Source organism: Lolium rigidum, chromosome 5, assembly GCF_022539505.1.
Source record: "Lolium rigidum isolate FL_2022 chromosome 5, APGP_CSIRO_Lrig_0.1, whole genome shotgun sequence".
In the NCBI taxonomy this organism is placed as follows: Eukaryota; Viridiplantae; Streptophyta; class Magnoliopsida; order Poales; family Poaceae; genus Lolium; species Lolium rigidum.
Genome location: NC_061512.1, coordinates 98,173,286 through 98,193,918, shown reverse-complemented (window position 1 = coordinate 98,193,918; position 20,633 = coordinate 98,173,286). Strand labels below are relative to the sequence as shown.

General features: G+C 50.9%; 1 protein-coding gene across 1 annotated transcript in view; it reads left to right on the top strand.

Moving 5' to 3' along the window:
• LOC124656201 (cysteine-rich receptor-like protein kinase 25) overlaps positions 1 to 12,272 on the top strand; it is a 52,329-nt gene extending 40,057 nt beyond the window's left edge. Inside the window, exons 12-15 of the mRNA XM_047194988.1 lie at positions 5,179 to 5,487; positions 5,584 to 5,676; positions 10,424 to 10,524; positions 11,847 to 12,272. Coding sequence (XP_047050944.1) covers positions 5,179 to 5,277 — 99 coding nt within the window. The 3' untranslated portion in view covers positions 5,278 to 5,487; positions 5,584 to 5,676; positions 10,424 to 10,524; positions 11,847 to 12,272. The remainder of the gene's footprint in view (positions 1 to 5,178; positions 5,488 to 5,583; positions 5,677 to 10,423; positions 10,525 to 11,846) is intronic.
• Positions 12,273 to 20,633: the final 8,361 nt, after the last annotated feature.

Here is a 20,633-nt window from a genome sequence, read left to right as displayed (position 1 = left end):
CAGAATCACACTTGGTAGGATCTCCAAGCCCACGGACGTTCCACGAGCAAATCAAATAACAGAGGGTTCCATTCATTGGTAAGCAGTGGAGGCACCAAGGAAAGTTACGAAAAAAGGGGGCAAGCTGCTCTAGAGGGCTTAAGGGCCAAACGATCCTTAAGGGAAAAAAAGAAAAAACAGGCCGGCTACACGACCCCAGCAGTCCAGCGACACGACTACAGGAGCTTGAGCAGCAGGACACACAGAGGCTCCCATCATCTGGGAGCGATGACGCCGACAGTACGCAGGCAAGCATTCCGAAGGAACGCCGCCAGCGCTCGTCGCGTCCACGGCGGGGGTGTGCTTCATGGAGACGCCGAAGACACCGCCGGCACGTCCTTGATGGCATCGGGGTCGACACTGCAGGCGACGGCCAGGGCTTTGAGCCTCGGCACGGGGATATGGCCAGGGGCGGAGGAGGAGGCGAAACCCGCCGCCTCCGCAGCAGAACGGAGACGGTGCGAGCCGCCGGTGAGGTCGAAGCGCGACGCCTTCATCGCCTTGGCCTTGCTGACCATGCTGACGAACATGGGATCCTCCTTGGCCGCGAGGCGGGAGCTGCGCCGCGCAGTGGCGGACCCAGAAATTTTTGTTTGCCGGGGCGAATATTTCTGTAGATTTTTTTAACGCAGAAATGTATAGAAATCATAGGGTAAATAGTAGACAAAATATTCAAATGTCATGATCAATGAAAGATAACTAGAAATATGAAAAAACACAGAATACTTAAAACCTACTAGCATGGACTTTTGCTACGTGAGACGCCATTGCCAACAAAAAGTAGTACCCCAAGTCCAAACTGAGACCTTCTACATGTGAAAAAGGAAAAACATGTGTAAATCTAACACAATTATAGAAGTAGCTATAATATTGCATTGTAATATTCAGTGGCGGAGCCAGGACAGTATCCATGTGTAGTCAGTTTGAAACTATGTAGTCAAATACATGTATTTGTATGGATTTTTTTATTATTTTCTGCATACATTTAGCCTGTAATGCCAAATAACAGTGTAGTCAATTGACTACACTGCTTAGGTGTGGCTCCGCCACTGGTAATATTCCTTTCGATTCATATTCATTGACTCTAATATGAATAGATTTAGACACATTTTAGTCTAGATACATCCATACTAGAGTCAAGTAATATGAATCGAAGAAACTACTAGGTTATACTAGTATAAGGACGTAGTAGATGTCCACCACGATTCTTCAAGGCATGAAACACAACATAATCTGCATGTGGAAGATCGGCTTGTGCAACTGTAACCTAATCTGGCTCCTCGTCCAAATCCATGGGTGGCGACCAGATCATGAGCTCAGACGCTCAGCTTCTGGAAGCATCGCCCCAGCCGGCGGCGTGTGCAGCGATGCATGCCGGCCCTCAAGCAGTGAGAGCGCGCACTAGGGAATCGAGGGCAAATGTGTGGGGACTTTTCCAATTAGGAACGATAGAGCCAAGGCCGATTGGGTGCGTGGCGTTTCGGAAGTACAAAAATTATGAACGGCCCTTTCAGCCCAATAGTCCATCAGCTAACTAGCCCAGTAGTTTCCTTTCTTCCCCTTTGCACGTATCGCTTCGATGGGAAAATGTCACAGGGCAGTTCTTCGTCAATGGCGGCCGTCCTAAACTCCTAATCCATGAGCTGACCGCTGGGGTGCCCTGCTCCGCGCCGGGAGACCCGGGGCGGCCGCCCCTGCTCGCCCCCCCGGTAGGTCCGCCACTGGCGCCGCGCCTTGAACGCCGAATCCACCGCCCTCTTCATGCGGACGCGCTGCTTGCGCGCGGAGTCCTCGTGCTCGTCCACGCCATCGTCAATGGGCAGGGCAGGGGCGTTGTCGACGTTCTCCATGCCGTCGAGGGGCAGGGCAGGTGCGGTGTCGCTGCGCACCGACCCAGCGTCCACTGGAAGCGCGGGAGGGGCGGGGGCAGAAGCCTCCACGTCGCTGGACTCAGGTACCAGGGGAGTGGCAGGGACCTGCAAGGTGTCGTACCACTGCAGGAGGAGAGGAGAGGGTTTGAGAGCGGGCATGGCGCAAGGAGTGGTAGGGGAGGTTGGGGAGGAGGTTACCTGGTCGGTGTTCAAGCCAGTCTCCGGGAACTGCCCGGCCAGGCGACGGGCCAAAATGCGGTCCCAGAGGTCGACCACGGAAGCAGGGCTTGGCACGGGAAGGGGGACGGCGGAGTCCGCCGGCATCCCGTCCACGGCGTCCAGGACGACAACACGTGCAGCATCTGCTTGGCGCCGAGCAACGATGCGGCTCCATAGACCAAGGACAGAAGAGCTAGGGGCCGGTACGGGCTGCACCGGCGACAACGAGTCACCGTGAACAACCTCATCGTCGATGTCGCTCATCCGTGAAGGGCAGCGATCGTCGTGTGAGGCAGAGGCGCGCCGCAAATGTCATTGTCGAAGTGGATGCAGAGAGGGGAGGAGCCGTCGTCCTCTCCAGCCCAGGAGCGGACAACGCACACCCGCACCTCAGTGGTGCTGTTGGCGTAGGCGTCGTGGAGGAGGAGCACCGGAGGCACGGCGCCGCACGCCCCTAGCTTGAGCACCAGGCGGAGCGCCGAGTTGTCCAGCTCTCTGAGACATGAGACAGAGAGGATCCACGCAGCAGACGCTCCCAATGGTGCAGAACGCCGCGCGGATCCAGTTCTCGTCCAAAGCTCCGGTGGGAAGCCAGTGGTAGACAGGAGGGCGAAGCGCGACGAGGCCCAGGCCGCCCTGTTGCAGCCATCTTCCGGCCTCTCCAGCGCAATGGTGTGGCTATCGAGCACCAAGGGGAAATGGGACAGCGTGGCCTCCCGATCTTCCGCCGAGGCGAAGACGACCAGGAGCGCACCGTAGTCACTGGCGGCGAGAGCCGCGTGCGGGTTCCCACCGCGTTGCTCCAGGGCACGTCGCAGGAGGAACCCCGGCGAGGCTGCGGCCGGCTCGAAACTCGCAAAGGCGAAGCGCCTCTCGCAGCTTGCTCCAACGGAGCGAGGCAGGAACACCTCCGCGACCTCCTGCCGCGCTTGAGCCGGAGTGGCGGTGACCGGCACAGGGGAAGAGCGGAAGGGAAGCGGGGCAAACGTGGGCAGGCCGCAGTGGTTGGCAGCCGCCGCGCGCTGCCCGCTGGAGGCAGGGGTCAGGGCATCAGCCGCACCATGCGGGTACAGTGTTGGTGGATGCGTAAGGAACCCGCGGCGGAGACCAGTGACAGCAGCGAGCGGCGTGACCGCGGCCGCTGCACGGCCAGGGGACGGTGGCGGTGAGGTCCGGGCGACGGAGCGGCGCAACCTGGGTGAGGGAGGAGAGGGGTGAGCCATGGCAGAGAGGTCAGGAGCAGAGCGGGAGAAGGTGAGTGGGGGCAACTCACATCCTCTTCTCTCGTGGCCGATGCGACCACACGCGGCCGCAGCGAAGCGGATCCCGGCAGTCCCCCACGCACTGATGGGTGGAGAGGCACCGGTAGCACAAGCGCTTCCCCTTGACCGGCGAGAAGACGAGGCGTTTCGGCGCTGCAGATCGGTGGTGCTGTGGTGGAGGAGAAAGGAGGGCGTCCTTATAGGAGGATGGCGGAGAGGGAGGTTTTGGATCTGGGCTAGGAGGGCCGGCGACGGACTGGTTGGAGTGCTGCGCCCGGTGCAGCGTGCCCGTGTTGCCATCCTCTGGGATTCGCTCGCTGTCGGGCAACGGGGGCACGCGCTGACCTTGTGAGGGTGGAGAAAACAAGGGAGGCCAGGACAGTACCTCACGGGCGAGCTCGCTGCGCTGCTGCTCTGAAAAGTTGGGTGGAGGCGCGGGATGAGGGCTAAGCTCGCAGGTAGGCGTAGGGCAGGGGATGGGCTCGGGGCGGAGCCGATTTCGGGAAGAATGGGGAGAGAACGAGGATGCAGGGGAAAGGGGATGACCAAGAGATGCCCAAAGAGGGTTCGTTGGGCCACGCGTGATGGTGGGGCCAGGCACGGGACCGGTGGGGTTTGACCGGTCGCATGCCACGTCCAAGGTTCTGTCGGTGGAAACCACCGAGTCTCCTGGGCCCACCTCGTCGCATGCATGCGCGACGCAAACTTCGTCCGAAGGTAGGGAGGATCCTCTCGCCGTGAGACCACCATCCTAGCCACCACAATATGGCACCAGCTCCCAGCACGGCGGCCATGGAGGGAGGGAAGCGACCGCCGCCGCCGCGCGACCATCATGGTGCAGGAGGAAGATGGACTTACCGAGCCGACAGGTTTTACACGAGAGAATGAACTCCGAAGCCGCCAGAGCTGAAAACCTAGCTCCGCCATGGCTCCGAACCAAGAAGGAGTCCGGCGAGGCCGTGAAGTTGTAATTCAGAGCATTGGCCACACATTACTTGTTTATCCAGGGGGAGAGTCTAGTAGGCATGATCCAGAATCGAACATACTCGCACGAACCACCGATCGGATTCGCGACCATAGAGTGAAACATAGAAAGAATCGAGTCGAGGAAGCGCGCACCTGGCGAGAGGCGCGGCACGCCGGCAGTTCTGGATGCGGGAGCAGCCGCGAGCCTGGGTGCTGCACCGCCGGGATCGCCTGGGACGTTAGTTAGGGAGGCCGAGCACGGAGGGGTGGCGTCGGTATCAGGAGCTCCAGCCACCAGTGCCCCTACCATCGCGGGGACGGCGGAGGCGCCCGGCGACGCAGCCAGCAGCGACACGGCGTGCACGGTGGTGGGTGTGGGTAGTAGGAGGCTAGAGGGCACGGAACCTAAGGCTAGGGTTGGGGCGGCGCGGGTCGACGAGCGGTCGAGCGCCTGCGGCGGACTGTCGCCCGCGCGAGCGCCAGAGCTCCCAGAGCGCGTATCGATTCGATGCCACCGAACGGCACAATTATTTCATCAATGCGTGCTTCTCCAAACAGCATTCCGTAGACCAGTGAAGATTGTACAAATGGTATATTTTGTCAATATGTCTTAAAACCTGCGAGCCTCTGGTTCTGTTAGACAAGCAACACCCGTTCAACAGATGGTGGTGGCATATTTGGACCAGTTCATAATTTTAGTGGTACATTTGGAAAAGTGGCACTTTGAGTGATATATCTGAACTGACCAAATTTTCGGTACTATATGTGAAATTTCCTCAGTCCAGAAAATTTTGTATGACCTTTGCATATCTTTTCTATAGGACTGGACATTGGTCGAGAAACTTGTTGAAGATGCAAAGGCTGCTTTCGAGGGGCTCGAAATGACCCGCGGTCATATGGTAAGCGATTTAATTGGCTAACCATTGATCTAAATGTGTCTTACTATATTCATCGCTGTGTATGTCTATTCAATTATGTAGGTCTTAGAGCTCCGTGCACAGACCAGATTGAACAAAGGAACCGCAGTTAAGTATTTAATCAACCATATAGTCGGCAAACTTGGTCTTGATAGGTCAGAAGTCCTACCCATGTATTTTGGAGATGATGTCACAGATGAAGATGCTTTTGAGGTGAGGTTCTATCAGAAAATCATTTTAGAAAATAAATTCTCATATTCCTTAAAGCTTTAGTAAAAGATAATTTCACCCTTGTGCTGCTCTCACCAGGTCCTCCGTGAGAAAAAACTTGGGTTCGGAGTTCTCATCTCAGAAGAACCAAGGGAAAGTAAAGCACTATACTCACTGAAGAATCCGTTAGAGGTAATACACTAAGCCTCATGCTTATGTACAGTCAAACAGTCTGTAGGCTTTAGGGGAAATTGTGGATGGGTTGGTCACTTGGACCTCCACACCCTCTCATATATATAGCTCAACTTAGGCTTACATGTTAACTCATACACTAGAATAGTCTAGACACTACTACTATACTAACACTCCCTAGAATACTCTAGACTTTGCTAATAAACTAACTTAGATTCTAGCACACTACTGGAATATTCTAGACTTTCCTAGGAGACTACTAATCTCCAATTCCCCTAGAGCATTCTAGACTCTACTAGAGTACTATTACACTAATCTTAGATTCCAACACTCCCCTCAAGATGGGCGATGGATATCTATCATTCCCATCTTGTTACATGCCAACAAACATTCCTTACTACCTAATCCTTTGGTTAGACAATCTGCTATTTGTTCTCTAGAGGTTACATGGCTTAACTTCAAGGTTCCTTCGTCAAGCCGTTCTTTAATGAAGAATCGATCTATTTCCACATGCTTTGTTCGGTCATGCTGAACGGGATTGTTAGCAATGTTTATTGCTGACTTGTTGTCGCACCAAAGATTCAATGGCCCTCTCCGCAGTAGCTTCAATTCTGATAGGAGGCCTTTCATCCATAACATCTCACACAAACACACCGCCATTGCTCTATACTCTGCTTCTGCAGTTGATCTTGAGACCACATGCTGCTTCTTGCTCCTCCAAGATACCAAGTTTCCTCCTACGAAGACACAAAAGCCTGATGTTGACCTTCTGTCATCAAGGCAACTTGCCCAATCAGCGTCACAATATCCCTCCACACTCAAGTGCCCATTGGCCTTGAACCATAGACCTTTTCCAGGACTTCCTTTCAGATAGCGTAAAATTCTATAAGCTGCCTCTAGATGTCCACTTCTTGGGTCATGCATGTAGCGGCTCACCACACTCACGGCATAAGATATATCAAGTCTCGTATGGCATAAATAGATAATTCGACCAACAAGCCGTTGGTAGCGCTCTCTATTAACTGGATCTCCTGACTGAGCACATAGCTGGTGATTTTGCTCAATAGGAGTTGAAGCAGGCCGACACCCAAGCATACCGAGTCTCATTGAGTAGATCCAACACATATTTCCGTTGAGAGATAACTATTCCTTTAGGAGATCTCGCAATCTCAATACCCAAGAAATACTTGAGTTGTCCTAGATCCTTAACCTCAAATTCTCTCGCTCAATCTCATCTTCAGATCGGCTTATTTCATCATTATCGTCTCCGGTGATAACAATGTCATCCACATAAACTGCAAGGATGGTAATACGACGCCACGAATGCCTATAGAACACGGTATGATCCCTATTACATTGCTTGTAACCCATATTGCGCATGGCTCTCCGGAACCTATCAAACCATGCCCTTGGTGACTCGCTTGAGACCATATAAAGACTTCTTCAATCTGCACACCTTCCCCGGGTGTTGGAGTTACTAAAGCCAGGTGGAATGTCCATATAAACTTCTTCCCGGAGAGCTCCATGCAAGAAAGCATTCTTGACATCCGAGCTGATGCAAGGGCCAACCAAAGTTAGCGAGCACAAGAAATAAGAGTTCTTATAGTACTCATCTTTGCAACGAGCGCAAAGGTCTCGTCATAGTCAATCCCATATGTTTGACTGTAACCCCTTGCCACCAACATTGCCTTGTATCGTTCTATTTTCCCTTCGGGGATTGCTTCACGGAATACACCCATTTGCAAGTAACTCGGACGTTTTCCAGCTGGAAGAGTAACAAGATCCCATGTATTGTTCTTCTCAAGAGCTTTCATTTCCTCCAACATGGCCTCGTACCACTTTGGGTCTTGTTTTGCTTCTTTCCAATATCTTGGGATCACCACAGATTGCAATGATGCGATGACGGCCCTGTAGTTCGTAGATAGAGATGCATATGATACATAATTAGCAATGTCATGCTCCTCCTGGTACCAATTTGGAGGTTTTCTAGCTGCAGCTCGGGTTCCTTTTCTTAAGGCAATGGGCAAGTCCATTGAATCCCTCGTAATAGATGGACCTGCGTCATCAGACAATTCATCAGTTTCAACACCTGTTGGAGCATGTTGCTCCCCCTGCACTCGTGTGTCACTTGTCGTGGGAACCTGTTGTTGCACATGTTTCTCCCCCGCACTCTGTGTGTCACTTGTCGTGGGAACTCGTTGTTGCTGCTGCTCATGCTGCGATTTTCTCCGTGTATACACTTTCAAGTTCTCTTCCTCGTTTGGCTTTCTCCATCTCTCTTCACTTGTAGCTTGTCTCCTTGTAGACACCCTTAGATTTTCTTCCTCATTTGGCTTTGTCCATCTCTCTTCACTCGTAGGAGATGGAATTGAACCAACAACAACTCTGGATGGTTCATGTTCCTTTGTCCTCAAAAGTTCACTCTCCCCCTCTCGACTAGCTTCGATTGTGCTAGGAGAGTCAAAGTCAAACAACGAGCTGAGGTCCGTCTTCTCTCCATAGAACGGCTCAGACTCTCTAAATGTCATAACCATGCTAACAAATGTTCTCCGCTCACTAGGGCTCCAACACTTGTAGCCCTTTTGTCCAGATGGGTATCCAATGAAGATGCACTTCACAGCACGAGGATCCAATTTTCCCACCGAAGGTCTATGGTCTCTAACAAAGTAAGTACACCCAAACACCTTTGGCGGAACGATGAACTCATTTTGGCCATAGATCATTTCATATGGAGTCTTCATCCCAAGCACTCTTGAGGGCATCCGGTTGATGAGATAAGTAGCAGTCATAACCGCTTCACTCCACAAAAATTTGGGCACATTCATGGTAAACATAAGTGATCGAGCCACCTCCAGCAGATGACGATTCTTCCTTTCAGCTACTCCATTCTGTGGAGAAGTATCAGGACATGAAGTTTGATGAAGTATTCCTTTTTGGGAAAGAAAATTGCCAAATTCATTGTTCACATACTCCGTCCCATTATCTGTCCTGATAATTTGAATACTAGCGTTGAAGCGATTTTGGACATATGCATAGAAGTCCTTGAAGCATGTAAGCACCTCATTTTTATGTTTCAGAAGATATATCCAAGTCATTCGGGAGTAGCAATCAATGAAGGTGACAAAATACTTCATCCCGCTAACGAGAGACCACCGGGGAAGTCCATACATCGAGTGAATCAGTACAAAGGGCAACGTGCTCCGCAGTCCACGACTCACATATGATGTCCTGGTGTGTTTTCCAAACTCACATGCATCACACACAAGTTTTTCTTTGTCCACCTTCTTCATTTCTTCAGGGAATATCTTACTCATAGTATCAAAGGACATATGGCCCAATCGACAATGTTGGAGTATCAACCTTGCCTCATCATCATTGGTAACAACTGTGAGAGCAGTGCACAATGCTTCATCGGTTTCCCTTCTATCCAAGTACCACAATCCCTTATGTCTCACACCTATCCCAAGCCTTCTTCCAGTCTTCCTCTCTTCAATTATACAATTATATCGATCGGCAATTATTCGACAATCAGTATCATCAACCAAAGAGCTCATAGACACCAAACTCACCGGAAACGATGGAGCATATAATACCGAAGATAATGTAATGGACGGAGTGCATTTCACTGTGCCGACCCCTTTCACATGTTGATAAGTTCCATCGGCTGTTTGGATTGTCTCTTTATGCATGGGTGGATGTGGAGTATATGATGCAAACTCACTCCACTTACCCGTGACATGTGCTTGATGCTCCCGAATCCAGAATCCAATTTGAACAAGTTCCATTTAATGCGGGAGCCCGACTTGAGATTGCTTCTTCGTTTGTGCAAGATTCACACAATTTCCTAGGACAGTTGTTTTTCCACTTTGTTTTGGAATTTCTGCATTCTCCCTTGATTGTCTCAACTTCTCAATCTCCTTGAGCAATTGAGTCATTTTCTCAAGTAGCTTCTCAATTGTTTGATTCTCCCCCATTGATCAATATTGCTGAAAATCACCAACAAACCAGCTTATGTGCTTCTTCTCTTCTCTGCTATATTTGACCTACTCTTGCAGATCTCTCGACCCCTCTGGATCTTTCTTCCGGCTGCACACGCAGCTTAGGTCTCTCCTCTGTCCTCTACTCGCACACGCAGAAATCAGCACCTTTGCTTCTCCCTCTTCACTGCAAGCCACAAGCAGCTGCACCTCACCCAGCTGCTCCCTTCACCACCACACCGAACTTTGCAAGATTCACCACCACTCCGAACGCTGCAGACGGTTGGCTCCGCACCTCTGCAGCAGCTCACATCAACACTTCTACCTGGGCAGCACTCCACTCCTCTGCCCGTCTGTTGTATTTCCCCTGGATTTTGCGGAACTCCACCTCACTCCACCGAATCACCACAGGCAGCCCGTAGCACACACCATCACTGCCTCTAGCTCTGATACCATGTAGGCTTTTGGGGAAATTGTGGATGGGTTGGTCACTTGGACCTCCACACCCTCTCATATATATAGCTCAACTTAGGCTTACATGTTAACTCATACACTAGAATAGTCTAGACACTACTACTATACTAACACTCCCTAGAATACTCTAGACTTTGCTAATAAACTAACTTAGATTCTAGCACACTACTGGAATATTCTAGACTTTCCTAGGAGACTACTAATCTCCAATTCCCCTAGAGCATTCTAGACTCTACTAGAGTACTATTACACTAATCTTAGATTCCAACACAGTCACTGATGTTTTTGTCAATCAGGTGAAGCGGTTTTTGAATGAGTTGGTGGAATGGAGGATGAGTCTTGAAGCTTTGAGTTCCACTGCTGAGAACGACGACGAGATTGTTGAAACCAGCAGCAGGTGAGGAAAATTTCTAACCAAATACCAAATTTATTCCTTTATTCTAATATAAATATACAGTACCAATACCAGTTGCAAATCCTTTCATTTCTCCTTAGTTTACACATCTAATCTCAGTTCTTACTATATTGCTGAAATTTCATCTTCAGAACCATCAAAAGAATATAATTCAGCATCAAGGTTTCCTAGGTGGGCCATGCTGTTAAGAGCCAAATAGCACACTGTTCGTAGGACAATTATGAGGTACCACCTAGCTAAGTGGCATAAATTTATTTAGGCCTCCAGGATTTAGGCCCCCAAAATTTGATAGATCGTAGCCTCTGTTTATTAGCCTCCTGGATCAAGAAATGTAGGCCAACAAAAAATGGAAATCAGTGGCCAATGCAACATCAAAACCTTAAATGTCTGTCTATGCTACTAGTCATACTTCCCCTTTCCAATAAGGCGTTATTTGCAAAGGAAAGCTCCTTATTGTGGTGATCAATGGGTAGCCTATTGCGGTCGAACTGCCACTTGCTAACCAGTAGATTCTGGAAGGTAGCTGCCATTATTAATAGGTGATACTTATTATGAAAATGCAGAGACTAACTCAGGTCACTGTATATAACACCTAATTGAAAATTTGGTATAAATGAAAATAATCAGTACTGATAGCTTGGCGTGAACTTGTGAGAAAGAATTGCATAAAGGAACTGGAGTTTGTAGCCGAAAACTCTGAACGTTCACAATCGAAACCAGCAACTGGGTCCATCAGGGTTATTAATATGATTAAGGAGCACTCTCAGTAGACAGACCTCTTTTTACATGCTGCTCTCTTGTCTTGCAAGTCCAGGAACCAAATGCCATGGGTTATCCAACAATGGACAGAACATTTCACCATTGCTCAAAATTTCAGTAGACAGACACTGGGAGACAAATAAAAATTAACACTACTAAAAATTGCAGGCAGGATATTCTGATAAGTTAGGAGTAGCAACTAATTTGGATAGAATGAAAGTATATGCAGTCACAGATAGTTCATTGATCATAACATTCGATGGGGCGGTTTATCTGCTTCATTCGGACGGAGAGAGAGAACATAAATAGAACAATTTATAGGGGAAACAGTGTGAGGGTATGCTACTGCAAAGATATTAAAATAAAATATGTACGAACATATGTAGAAAGAAAAGAAAGATTACAGATTATGGTATGTACATGCTTAAGGGCTAGTAATCTTTTCCAGCTTGCTCAATGGATAACAAGGTAGTTTCATTCTCGAAGGACTGCTTGCAAAGATGCAGAGACACCTGACTTCTTTTGAATTGTTTCATGTTACTCAGATCCTCCAGGTTGCCAAGATGATGATGCCGGTGCTGTAGGTGGTGCTCAATTGAGGAGCAGCAGCGTTGATGGATTGATGCTTGATTAATTCAGGTCCAGTGAACTTTAGGACAAGAACAATTAATAAGAAGAGTGCCTGGCAAATCTTCCACATGACACGTAATAAGAGCCAGAAGAAGACTGTTTGTAATCAGGAAGAAAAAAGGCTTTCCTGTGTAGTAGCACGTCTCTTGTGTTTACTCTGTCATGTAATAAGAGCCTGAAGAAGACTGTTTCTTTTGGCAGTTGCTTATCCAGATCCATCCGGAGTATCTTCATGTCCCCGTAGAACTTTTCTATGCATTGGTTTGAATGGTCCATGACTTGATTCCAAACATAAGCACAAAGATAGGATCTAGGATGTCCGAAGGCCTCCCTACATTTTATATCGGTTTGGTTTAGACAACCTACCAAGCTCTGTTGATTCAACATAATGCTTACAGGGATATAAATAGAATTAGGAAGACCAAAAATTCACATGTGGCGTCCTACTCCAAGTGATAACAAATGCTTAGCTAGGTTATGAGCTTCAAAGTTGGAAGCTCTTCATGGACTATATTTTACATGTGGCGCACTCTTGGAAATTCTCGGCCAAAGCAGAAATTCCTCTAGTGATTTAACTATATTTCCCCATCGTTCCTTCCTTGATGTCAGTGATGACTGACTTGCTGGATGTAACATGTAACTTTTGTAGAGCAAGGTTTTCAGCTAGGGCAAGGGCATACCTACAAGCTACAAGCTAGAGGTTCCAGGCTAGCGGGATTTGAAATCCCGTCAAAAACAACCACAGATGCTCCCATGTAACTACTACATTGCTGTCTCGGCAAATTGCACCAGCTGCACCATTAGCTTCAGTTCTAGGTTTCAAAAAAAAAAAAAAAGCTTCAGTTCTAGATACCGCAGCGTCAATATTAAGCTTGGTCATACATGTAAGCGATAGGAGGCAAATTAGCCCGAGCTCTGCAACTGGTCTGAATGCCTGATTAAGTGACGTTGTTGTGGATTTGCTATAACCATTAGAGCATCTCCAGCCGCGTCCCTTAAAGCATCCCCAAAAGTATTTGGGGCCCGTCTGGTAATTTTTCGTTCCCAGCCGCACGTCTCAAAGCCTCATTCCGCCCGGCATGGCCCAATACGGTGTCCAGAGCTCCGAACCCGTCCCCAGTCCACAGGGGACGCTCCGGACACAATGAGAAGCGAGTCGGGGAGTGGCGGGCCCGACACGTCAGCCACACATAAAAATTTCACCCCCCTCCCGCCACATCACATCTCTCCCGCCACAACCCGCCCTCCAGTCGCTCATTTCTGCCCACCCAAATGATTTCACTGCCTCTCCTGCCGATTCATTTTTCCCTCCCGCCGTTGATACTCTCTCCCTCCCGCCGCCGCTACCCTCTCCCATCCATGGCGCCGCCGACAGGCCCCAAAAAAATGGCCAAGACAGCGGCCACCAAGCCGTCGGGCAATGAGGCAGCAACGAAAGGGCCGAAGGTGCCCTTTGCGAAGCCGCGGAAGGCGCCGACGGTGAGGAAGAAGCCAGAAGGCTGGACCGACGAAAGGTGGGAGCAAGACTGCCTGCAGCGCAAGTTGTCGATGGCGGAGCGGAGAGAACGGCGTGTGGTGGAGCAGGAGAAGAAGTCGGAGGCGGTGCATGCGCACCAGAAGGCCGCGCTGGCCGCGTGTATCGCTGCTTCCAACGCGAGCCCATGGAGTACGTCGGTCGTCGTGTACATTTCGGGAGTGGCGTCCCCGTCGACACCCGGTTTCTTCAACGAGGGCCCATATGCGACTCCTGGGTGCGTGACACCAAACTTGTCACCGCGGTACGACAATGCGCTGCCGCATGGCGGCTTCAAACCCAATGCCATGTTCTACTCCCCCACGTAAGACCCAGCGCCAGCCAGGCCCCGGTGCAGACGGCGCCCGGTTCACTGGCCGCAGGGGTTTGCTCGATTTCGAGGGTGCCGGTGGTTCGTTCGGGGGGAGGAGGAAGAGGAGGAGGGGGAGGACGAGGGGGTGGGGGACGACGACGACGATGATGAAGAGGGCGGCGACAAAGAGGACGATGAGGACGAGGATGCAGAGGATCTCGTGGAGGTTGACGCTGACGGCGTGAGGAAGAAGAGGAAGAAGAAGGCGGCCTCGGGCACACGAGGCCCCAAGTGGAAGGTTCTGGAGGATGAATGCCTCTGCGAGTGTCTGTCGACGGTGAGCCATGACTCGGTCATCGACGCCAACCAAAAGTATGGGAAGTACTGGGCGAGGATCAAGGTAGAGTTCGACGAGGGCAAGCTAGTCAACAAGGATTACCTCACGATGACAATGAAGAGGAGCCAAAAGGAAACGTCGACGCGCTGGGCCATCATCCAGGCGTCTGTCAACATGTTCCAGGGGTACCATAGAGAGCTCGAGAACAGAGGCGACAACGGCATGAACACCGGTGATACGGTACGCCTCTTTCTACCAAAAGTTTAGCGCCCCGTTTAATCACGATCTGATAGTCCATTGGCGCTTCCTTTGATTAGTCGACCGCGCCATGGGGATTTACCGGAAGAACACAACTCGCTGCTGCATTGCTATAGCAAGCTCAAAATGAACGAGAAGTGACGGTTGATGCGTATTTCCTTGTCGAAGGGGAAAGATGCCATTGATCTAGATGCGCCGCTCGCAACATCGGCAGGGTGCCCTATCGGCAACAAGGCTGCCAAGGCCGCCTTGGCGACCGAGAAGACGCAGGCGTCGATCACACAGTGCCTCGCTGAGGTCTCCTCGACCCTGCTCTTTCGCGACAAAAAGACCGACGAAAGGTGGGCGACGCTGCTCAAGAGGCAAGAAGAGAAGATGGAGCTCAAGAAACGCAAGGAGGAAATGTCCCTGCTGACCGCATCGATAGCTGGAATGTCTCCCCAGACGCTGGCGGCGCACAACTTCTACAAAGGCATGATCCTCGGCGACATCGAAGCCAAAATGACGGCCGCCGAGGCAGCGGCAACAATCCCACCCACGGAGGTAGAGTCGGCACTAGCGGGCGCGTCGGTGACATCGTCTGCTAGTACATCTGCGTCCGCGGCATCAGCATCGGCATCAGAATCAGCGTCGGCCTCGGCGTTGGCGACGGAGCAGGCACACCGGGCAGAGCACGACGAGGTCGTCGTGATCGACGGGCCTACGCCGACTCAGGGTACGCCGTCGGCATCACCGAACCCCTTCTTCTAATTTATGTTTAGCTTGCACCACCGGTATGTGATCGCACGTCCAGTACTTTGATCGTGGCTACTTCGATCGTGGTGGCTTTGGCGGGAACGATCTCTTTTGAATGTGAACTAATTGAATTTATGTTTGGGGCCGCGTTTGGGGGCACGGTTGGGGAGCGACGTCCCCCAAACGTGGCACGAAGAAAATGCGTTCCCCAAACGTTCGATCTGACGCCAGTTTGAGGGACGCTTTAGGGGAACGCAGCTGGAGATGCTCTTATTTCGTCCAAAATGGAATTGATAATGGAAAATGCTGGTTTCCCTCCGGGGGATCGTGTGACCCCACCAACGCTGCTCACAGTCCATACCTTATCCTGTCCTTCGTTTCCGCACACTCCACATGCCTTCGTCTTCGCTCGCTCCACGCCTCCACCCACCTCTCCCCTTCTATCTGAGTATCTGACACAGCTAGCAGCGCCGCCGTCCATATTTCCCTCCAACGCAACATCGCCTCGCCACGTAGTGTTGCACCCATCCCGCCGCATTGCTCCGCCGGCTTTCTGGCACCGCACCACGGCCCCAAACATCTAGCCATCCATGCCGCTGATTTTTTTTTGGCCGAAGCTCCGGCTGCTGGCCGCGCAGTTGCCGGCGGCTCCATCACCACCTCCAACTCCGACAGCCACGTCACCGACTCGAGTGAGAAACCTCGTCGGGATAGCACCGGGAAGACGCGAGTGCTTTGATGGAATTTGTGATAATTAATAATATCTGACATTTTGAATCCTAACCACTTCAGTTATTACTAGGAAAAGTGCCCGTGCGTTGCACCGGAAGAAATCAATCACTTCAATAAATAATTTGTGTTGACATTTCTCCATTTTATTACCATCGACCATATATTTTATCCTAAGAATATTAGATTGCGAGAATCCACATACTTGCAATGATTGTGGGTAACACTCGTGTCTAATATACACTTCGTCTCACGGATCAAAGGATGATGATTACAAACGATGTATCCGAAGTTTAAAAGTAGCTTTTTGTTGAAACTGTCGTCACTAAAATTTTGGCTCAAAGTCGATTGACCCATTTAATCAAACTTACTCCTCAATTTTTTAATTTCATCTATACTTCATGGTTGTTTTGTTTCTTAATCAACTATTTTGAATTATGTTTTGAAATATACTACTTCCTCAGTCTTATTACTAATCGGTGAAAGAATATTTTTATTTGGTTTATCCTCATATCTTCTTTTCAATCCCCACACCACTGAACCACTCCACTTTATAACTATGATGTCCCTCCTTCTTTCCTCCTCCACCATAGCCATGACCTTAATTGCTGGCTGTCCCCCTCTACTGTCTCCCTCTCCGGTGCTTACCTCAGCAATCCAATTATAGGACGCAATGCTCCTGAGTTTTGAATCGAATGAAAGCAACCAGAGCAATACACAAAGGAGAACTCGTGGAGCTGAAAAATGGGAATAACGACACTGAAGAACTAATTAAATACTCCGTCGTTGGAAGATTCTGTCTCCCACTTCATGTTGCTGTCGTCGTTAGATACTGTCAAAGAACTCGGCCGACGGACCTGGAAGATATTGTCAAAGCTCTCGAACCTACAGTCGTTCTTGGAAGACACTGTCTAATAACTCAAGGAATGATGGCATATATAATACGGAGCTAGATAGCACGAGGCTTATCTGGTAAGTCGATGGATCTGCTTCGTTTCAGTTTTTGAAACTTTAGTATGAACTGATTCTGTAGATCGAATCAGTTTCTCTCAAGCTGCTTGGTTTGATTTCGAGAATTTCCCCGCTGACCTCCGTGTTGTTGCTACAGTTAATTGGTACCGTGAAGCAGGCCGATGTTCGCGTGGATGTGCTCGCAGTTCCTGGCTGGAAAGAGCGCCGATGTTGCTCCCGTCCAACACCTCCCCCATCGATTGCTGCCGGAAAAGAGGAGGAAGCGGTGAATCCAGATCAAGGAGCAACTCATCTTCCGCCTGCACTCCTCATCCCCTACCACCATCCTCCACGCTCTTCCCCAATGGCCTCCAAACGGAGCACCTCGTGAGCAGCGGAACACCTCGTGACGGCGTGCGTGCGGAGGGGCAGGGGCCGACGCATGGGTTCCCTCCGGCGGCGGCGCGCGGAAAGAGCCAGGAGGGCGTCGCCATGCCGCTGCCCGGCCGTTGGCGATGGCCGCCGTTGCCACCGCGCTGTGTTGTTCATGTTTGCGAGAAGCTGGGCAGGAGTTCGGATTGGCCGCCGTCCTTGTCGCAACTTAAGGGCGCCCAGCCGCAGTGGTCGGAGGACCGGGATGCGGGCAGAAGGTCTGCTGCGCGCCATGTCTCAGATCTGTCTATTTGGGGTCAATTTCTTCGTGTAGTGAAGGATTCAGGTGACGGAGATGGGGGATGAATCCTAGCTCCTCGAGGATCCGCTTGTACGCCATTGAGGCAAGGCTGGACGGATAGACGGGGTCGGGCGCGTGCATAAGGGCATCTCCAACCGGGCGAACCAAACGGCGCTGGACCGTCCGTTTTGGGCTGTTTGCGTGCCCGAGCGGACGCGCGGACAGAGCCCCGCGTCCGCGCGTCTGTTTGGGTCGCGCGCTGCGCCCAACGCGCCAGATTTGGGTCGCGGCGCCCCATGGTATGTTTTTCTTGTAAATTCACTAGAAAAACGCAAAATAAATTATAGAAAAAATATATAAAATAGTTCGAATGCTCAAAATGTATTACACATTACATAGTCCATGTAATCAAGGATAAAGTATTATTCAAATAAAATGAAAAAACGATACAAAATGCTCTAGGCTCAAGGATCTCCTTCATCATTGTTGTTTGCAGCATTGTTGCCTACATGCTCGCCACATGTGCTCGACCAAATCAGCTCGAAGCTGGTTGTGTACGGCTAGATCTCGAATTTCATGGTGCGCATGAAGAATGTCCTAGAATGATGCCGGAGCACCTTGAGGAGTAACCAACTCTCCTTGGCCTTCCCAGTCATTATCAAATAGTGAATCATCCCGCTCTACCTCAACAATCATGTTATGCATGATTACACAAGCGGTCATCACCTCCCACGAGTTTGCACATCCCGGGCTGCGGCGGGTGTCCGACGATAGCCCAACGAGCTTGGAGGATGCCAAACGCCCGCTCGACATCTTTCCGGGCTGCCTCCTGCTCTTTGGCAAACCTTGCCTCCTGCTCCGAGTTGGGGTTTCGGATTGTCTTCACGAGTGTAGCCCAAGGTGGATAGATACCATCGGCAAGGTAGTACCCCTTGGTGTAGTGGTGGCCATTGATCTCAAAATCCACATCGGGGACTTACCGTACGCCGGCCTATCAAACACCGGAGAGCGCCGCAAAGACATTGATGCCATTGTGCGAGCCAGCCATTCCGAAGAATGAGTGCCAAATCCATGTGTCATGGGAAGCAACGGCTTCAAGAATGACCGTGCACCCCTCGGAATGGCCGGCCGTATGCCCCCTCGCCAACCAAAGGGGCGGTTCTTCCACTCCCGGTGCATGCGGTCTATGCTCGCCAAGCATCCCGAGAAAACCCCCGGAAGCGTTGATAGACAACGGACGAGCCGTGTCCTCTCGCATTAGGTTGCCGGAGGTACTCGTTCTCCGAACGAACCGATCACCGCTCTGCGTGAACCCGTACATCGATTCCAAGCCGGTTGACTCACTCATGCGCGTGTACTCATCTACGAAATCACCGGCAACGCCATATGCGAGCATCCTAATCGCTGCCGTGTATTTCGGTACGAAGAGAGGCCTACCTTGCCAATTGCATCCACTTTCGCACGAAGTAGTCGTCGTAGATCTTGACGCCATCCATTATCCGGCGGAACAGCCGGCTCGGTCATCCGAAACGACGGCGAAACAAGGACGGCACGAACAATGGAGTGGGTTGGAAGTAGTCGTTGTAGAGCTGGTCGTGGCCGCGTTCTCTTTTGCGGTCCAAGGCGGCCGCGCGCCCGGCAAGGACCCCTGGAACACGGGGATTTGCGAGACAATGTGCTCGTGGATGAGCAGCGCAGCATCCGTGAAAAAATCGTCGTCGGACTCCTCTTCTGACGACGTGTCGATGAAGTTCTTAAAGTAGTATTCGTCGTCGTTGTCCACCATGATCTGAAAAGGGACACATTTTAGTTCGAGCATTTGAACGAACACCTCGCAGGCGGAGGCGATCCAAATGCTTCTCTAGGGACCTGCAGCCATGGCCGTCTCAGCCGACTTGCGGTCCGGAAACACGGTGCGGAGAGAGCTCACCTCCGGCGGAAACGGCGCGGATGCGAATGGCGGGAGGTGTCGCGACGGTGAGAGGACAACAGCGCCGGCGGCGGCGTCCTCCGACCCTGCTACGACGCGGCGAAAGCAGCGCGGGACCTCGACCTATGCTTCCGCCCCGCTTGCCGGCGTCTCGACGACGATGGCCGGCGTCGACGCGCTCCCAAATCGCCGGTCCGTGGGTGGCGGCGGAGCGGTGGGGAGATGTGTGCGACGGCCTTGTGTTTTGGGTGGCGAGCACGGGCGGGCCGGGCGGACAAGGGGAGGACGCGAGCGACCAGCCTTTCGCGTCCGCGGCCACGCAAACCTGTCCAAGATTTGGGCCGGGTTTGGGTCGTCCCGGACGCCGCGGCCATCCGTTTTAGGGATGGGTCCGCGCCGGGCCGCGTTTTTGTCCGTTTCGACCCATCCGGACGCGCGGGCGCGGGATGGGTCGCCCGGTTGGAGATGCCCTAAGTAGAGGTGGTTTGCGGTGGCGGAGGAGAAAGGAAATTGTGTCGGGCACGGGTGGGTGAGGGACGATTAGGTATCATCGAGCGAGGCCGAACGAACCGGTAGGTGGCATCTGTAGTATTATGGTGGGAGGGTAAAACAGTCCAACAAAAATTTCGGTAGAAACCTTAGCTCCTTTATTATTAGGTATAGATAACTAATAACAACTTACATTGTTAGGTTTTAAAATTAACTGACGTGGTTACGGTTGGTTGTTTTTAAGCTATTGAGCCTTAAAACTAAATGGCTGCAAAAAGCCTATCGAAATGCTGTATTATTTGTGCTTACCATGCAAGCTGAGCCGAATGGGGCTGACCATGCAAGCCTATCTAAATATTTATGGGCAATATTTATGGGCCTGATAGGAGGGATGTCAATTGGGCTCTCTTTTAGCATTACAATCTTTCGGCCCAATAAATGTAATCTTAATAAGGTCCCTTTTAACATTACGATCTTTGGACCATGTAAAAGTGATATTAATTGGGCCTCATTTTCTCAAATATTTATGGGTCTGATAGAAGGAATTTTAGTTGGGCCGATTTTCGAATTTTGGCCCAGTAAATATAATCTTAGCACGGTGTTATCACCAGAATTTGACCGGATCAGAGGTGGGCCGCGATTGGAGATGGGCTTGAAGAATATACATGGAAGAAATACATGAATCGGCCTTATATGCAAAGTTTGGGCTAGTTTGCCCGTGTATATGTAATATAGTAGGATACGTGTCGGTTAGATAGAATTTGGCTCGTGCCC